Below are 5850 nucleotides of genomic sequence, written 5' to 3'. Positions count from 1 at the left end.
ACATTATATATATATATGCACGTACACTATAGGTAAGATCGGGTCGGGCCGAAAAATGTCAATCATTGCTTCGGGTCGGGCTTGTCTCTCGCTAACTTTTTTTTTTTTTTTTCGAGGCCGTGAATAGTTTTGGCCACGAGAGACCGTGGTTCGCAAAAAAGAGAAGCGGCGTCATCACAACACGTACTGTACTAAACTCTCGCAATGACAATTCAAAAAACTCCTTCATATCTTTGAGATCCAGCCGTCATTGTTCTTTTTCGTCTTGCTGCTTCTCTCTCTTCAAGTGCCACACTCGATTCTTAAGGACATACTGCTGCTGTGGTGAATGGCTCAATTTTCAACCCGTCAAAATGACGGACGGCCTTAAATTTTCCCGTCCACTCTTAAAAAATATCCGTCAATGATGGAAAATTGTCCGCTAATGTCACCTCTTCAGGAACAGAAATATAAAAGATGTAAATGTTTATCCAGTCTTGTTTAACGTAGATTTCTTTCCAAAAGAAAGGCTTTGTTATCAGAAATCACCCCTCCTCCTCCCGAGTCATCAAAAATAAAATATGAAATCTCGGGTTTGCTTCGGGCTCGGGCCTGCAAATCAAGTTAAGCGATCGGGCTCATGCACCCTTTGTGGCTTCCGTTCTCGCTGAAATTTCGAAATCTCAGAGATATGGGGAGGCCATGAGAATGCGAGGCGAGGGTATTACTGTTGTGGCGATGCCACTCGAGCTAGTCCGCTACTCTCGACTGTGCGTGCGTCAGCGCGAACATATACGCAAGCGCGTCTTTTGATTTCAACCAATAAGCTCCGACGCAACGACATCACACACCCGACGTCACACACGACAACAGCTAAGCTAAGCTCGCCGTGACGACACTCGAAGTCGGATGGATACGTTTTTCTGCCAATCTGTGTGTTTCCCTTTTTGTCCAAATATATTTTTACGACAACTGTCTTGTCCTCGGTGTCTTTTATTCGTTCCACTGGGTTTAGCAAATGTGTTGATCAAGAGACGAAAATCTCTCCTGTTACTAGTGTTGGTGTCTCAACATGGCTACGCTCGTGAAAGCAAAACAACGAACTCAAACGCGTCTTCGTTCAGTGTTGTCAAATAATATCCGGATTAATTTTAGGCAAATTTTCCTCAATTCTCCGGAGAGATTTTCATCAAAATGTGAAAATTCCGGAAATCCGGAGGACTTTCATCTCTGATTAATGACCGCATTTTGGCCAAATTAACTTTGGCCTGTGCCCCTTGGGACAACAATATGCCTGTCTACTCTCAAAATAGCAGTGGTTCTTCACCTGTATTCGATTGAACCCAGTTAATTCGCATTTTTTTGCGTCCCCCGGGGTTCGGTGAGATGGTCTCAGCGGTTCGACGGAGTTTCTGCCATGGAGGTTAAGACACACGCGACTCAACATGTGAATTCGTTATGACACGCCCGCTTGGCCATCATTGGCTGTAAAGATTATCACATGACATTGCTTGTCCAATCAGTGCTGTGGGAAATTTAGTTTGCTCACGCCCTACGTCCTTGGACAGCTTTTTTACAGGGAAAAGGGCATCTGACGAGCCACAAGATGAGCCCGCAACCTCGAAGAAAACAAAATCTGCTTTTAACAGACAATACAAAGAATCCTACCTAAGATATGGGTTTGTCGCAGCAGGTGACTCTCTGGCGCCAATCCGCTCTGCATTGTATGTGGCCAAAAGCTAGCGAATGAAGCCTTAAAAGTTGCTCCGGCACATAGAGACTAAGCACCCTGGATTAAAAGATAAACCTTTGGATTTTTTTTGAAAGACAAAGGAGCGAGCACAAAGGACAGAAACAATTACTGAGGGCCACCACATCAACAAATGGGAACGTACTGAAAGCATCGTACCTTGTGACGAACCACATTGCTAAAGACAAGAAACCTTTCACGATTGGAGAAGAGCTTATTTTGCCTGCGACCAAGGATATTTGCCGTGAAGTTTTGGGAGAGGCTGCTACTCAAAAGGTTGCACGGGTGCCTCTTTCTGCGACCACCATCACAAGACGCATCGATGATGTGTCGGCCGACATATCATCGATGTGGAGCAGTTGCTGGAGAGAATTAAAAAGTCACCATGGTACGCGATTCAGGTGGATGAGAGTACTGATATTGACAACAAGGCAACAGCGCTTACTTGTGTGCGATATATTTATTATCAGGAGGACGTGCATGAGGATATGTTATGTGCACTGTTGTTGCCAACAAACACAACGGCTGCAGAAATATTCAAGTCCCTGAATGATTATTTTTCCGGAAGACTGAGCTGGTCATTCTGTGTCGGTGTGTGCACAGACGGAGCTGCTGCTATGACAGGACGGCTGTCTGGTTTAACCACTCGTATTAAGGAGGTTGCACCTGAATGTGAACACACGCACTGTCATTCACCGAGAAATGCTGGCTAGTCGAAAAATATCAGCTGGGCTTCACAACGTATTGAATGACGTGAAAATTATTAACCTCATCAAAGCCCATGCGCTCAACTCCCGTCTGTTCGAGCAGCTTTGTGAGGAGATGGATGCTACGCACAAATGCCTTTTTTTGTACATAGAGGTAAGATGGCTATCCACGGGGAGATCATTGGCCAGAGTGTTTGAGTTACGAGAGTCGCTGCAGAGATTTCTCTCCGAGAAGAACTCGTCACTGGCAGCTCATTTCAGCGACAAGGACTGGGTCATCAAACTCGCTTACCTGTGCGACATATTTAACACTCTGCTCAATGAACTAAATTTGTCACTTCAAGGAACAATGACAACAGTGTTTAAGTTGGCAGATAAAATAGCTGCATTTAAAGCCAAATTGGAATTGTGGGAGCGGCGAGTGAATGGAGGGATATTTGACATGTTTCATACATTAGCAGGGATTCTGAAAGACACATCACCTGAACGCGCATTCTCTCAGCTGATTGGCAAACACCTGTCGACACTTTCACAAGAGTTTGAGCGCTACTTCCCAATCACGAAAGACCCACAGACTGCGAAGGAGTGGATTTGTGACCCGTTTGTGAATAAGCCGAGCGATTCGAGCATGTCTGTGCAACAGCAGGATCAGCTTGTAGAGATAGCAAATGACGGCGACCTCAAACGTACATTTGAGACAAACACTCTCCCAAGTTTTTGGATTAAAGTCATTCCGGAATATCCTGACATCGCTACGAGAGCGCTGAAAACCTTGCTTCAATTTCCAACGTCCTATCTGTGCGAAGCGGGCTTCTCTGCAATGACGGCAACCAAGACAAAGTTACGGAGCAGGCTGGACGTAAGGAACACGTTACGTGTCTCACTGTCTCCCATCACACCGAGATGGGACCATCTGGTCTCATGGAAACAAGCTCTGGCCTCCCTTGTCTCATCGAAACAAGCGCAGGCCTCCCACTAATTCGGCGGGTGAGTTATATTTTCCCTTTATTTGTTTTTAGCCACGTCGTGTTTTTTATTTGCTGTATTTTTCTGCCACACATTGCCGGTCCGTGAAAAAAAGACCCAACTCATACCGGTCCGTGGTGCAAAAAAGGTTGGGGACCCCTGGTCTAGAGGAGTCATGGACCACCCAAATGAAATCCTCATACCTACACACCTAAGTCCACAACGCCTGAACACAGGGATGGAATCCAGAGCGTCTTTCTCCACCTGAGCGTAGAATCTTTTGAGATGGGCCGGCAGGCACTGGCAGCTGTGTAAACCTGGCTCCACTGGAACACGAGTATATGGAATTTTGTGATCTGACAGGACCTGTGCAAACACCTCACGTACCTCTGCAACACAAGATCATAAATTAATCTCACTAGGCAGCATTGTTTAATAGACAAGCATCTATAGGGGCATCAAAGGGGCATTGAAAATATTCTGGCTGTGGTGACCCAGAGGTTACGCTATACAGCATTCAGGGGTTTTTTTTTGGAGATAGCCACCTAATTTTGGGTTGCCTTCGGTTCCAAAAACTCTGACATGATTTAAATGGTTATCTGAGCAAAACTGTATTTGCTGTGTGTCATGTTTGATTGCCATTGTATATCAACAGTGGGAGCTCTATAAAAAGTTGGAAGGTCGCTCCTAAAACCGCTGGTCATGATCCTGTTCTTGTATGTCTCTAGCAGGTGGCAGGGGAGGGCCTTCACTCCAGCATGCACACCTGCTGCTAATTTGGTGATCAGGTTAGCCATGTATTTAAGGACTTCCCAAGCGCCAAGTCTCTGTCAGATTATTGACCTTGTTGCTGCTCTCGCTCAAGTGTTGTTTTCTAGACTTCTTGATCTCATCATTGTCATTTTTGCTCTCGAGCCTCTCGCCTTGTAAAAATGTGTTAGTGTTTGATTTTACTCATGTTTTTGTTTTGTGAAATAGGACTCCAGTCATTTTGTTTATAATCTCGGATTTTCTATTTCCTAGCCTTTGCAAGCGCTTTTTGTTCATGTGTTGCCTTTCCTGGTTCTTTTTGACCAGCGATTTATGTTTGTACTTTATCGGTGCATTTTTGTTATTAAACAAATATTTTTAATACGGATTTTGTTTGTGTCTCCATTTGTGGAATCCAATTGCCATTCAGTTCGTTCCGAACTGTGTCACCATCAGTGAGCAGAAGGGCCACGAATGACGATTTTCTTGCTTACAATTACAATATGTGGCTTTTCCATCCATCCATCATCCAGTGTCTGAACTGCCTTATCCTCACGAGGGTTGCAGGTGGACTGAAGTCTATCCCAGCCGACTTCAGGTAATAGGCGGACTACACCCTGAACTGGTTGCCAGCCAATCGCAGGGCACACAGACAAAACCATTCGCACTCACAATCACACCTTCGGACAATTGACAGTGTTCAATTAACCTACAGTGCATGTTCTTGGAATGTATGAGAAACCGGAGGCTTTGGCCTTCCTGTGTGGAGTTTGCATGTTTTCACCATGTCTGTGGGTTTTCTCCGAGTACGCCGGTTGATTTGACATACAATTGCACAATCTTATGCACCACAGTTGCCAACAGGCAGCAGACAGAACAACATTGTGAGGAAGTGAATCATGCATTACAGATGTTGGGTGCACAATAAAATTTAAGAATCAATGAAAATGAATAATGAAATGGTTGAATCCAAATAACTAATACTACTGCTTTGGCATTACAGACATTGGGTGCACAATAAAATTTAAGAGTCAATGAAAATTAATGAAATGGTTGAATGTGAATAACTAATACTACTGCTTTGGCAAAGAATAAACTAACAAATGTGGAATTATGAATACCTCAATGCTTTAAACTACAGTGGCAAACCAGTTTGAATTCTGAGCCTCAGGAAAACAAAGGATAACGGACAGAGGATCACAGATTTTCCTTTAATTCAATGGCGAGGACGATCCCAAAAAAATTCATTGGGCTGCTTATGTCACCTGCAGCATGATTAACAAGGCAAGTTCAAATAAACAGAATCACCAATAAATGAAAGAAGAAGCAATGAACAGAAAGTCATTGTAATTAATTGACCAAACATACAGCTAAACGCGCGGCTGATGGGCAGCCATGACTTCTGAAGATGAAGCTATTTTGACAAGTTTTTCCCCTCGAAGTATCTCCAGTGCAACATGCAAGGAGAAATCTATTGTGCAGGGTATGTTGTCAAGTCAATCAGAGATGAAAGTGGACTTTTCTGAAAATTCCGGAAAAAATAAATATATATATATATATATAACTTGGCCGATCACGCATGAATTAGTTTACACAAAATGCTATTCAAATACTCGACATTCAATGATTAATCTTCCTTTTGTGTGCACACGTGTACCCTTTGTGGCTTCCGTTCGGGCCGAAATTTCGAAATCTCCG

At 43.9% G+C, this 5850-nt stretch overlaps 1 protein-coding gene across 4 annotated transcripts in view; it reads right to left on the bottom strand.

Moving 5' to 3' along the window:
- Positions 1 to 5850, bottom strand: part of ydjc (YdjC chitooligosaccharide deacetylase homolog) — a 52828-nt gene that overhangs the window by 5988 nt on the left and 40990 nt on the right. For 3 of the 4 annotated variants that reach the window (XM_019860882.1, XM_019860883.1, XM_019860884.1), the window contains exon 5: positions 3614 to 3791. In XM_019860882.1, coding sequence (XP_019716441.1) covers positions 3614 to 3791 — 178 coding nt within the window. Of the gene's footprint in view, positions 1 to 3572; positions 3792 to 5850 lie in introns of all 4 variants that reach the window. The other variant, XM_019860885.1, reaches the window with a different exon arrangement.

The sequence above is a fragment of the Hippocampus comes genome, unplaced genomic scaffold (genome assembly GCF_001891065.2).
Source record: "Hippocampus comes isolate QL1 unplaced genomic scaffold, H_comes_QL1_v1.1 scaffold130, whole genome shotgun sequence".
NCBI lineage: Eukaryota > Metazoa > Chordata > Actinopteri > Syngnathiformes > Syngnathidae > Hippocampus > Hippocampus comes.
This window is presented reverse-complemented; position numbering and strand designations above follow the sequence as displayed.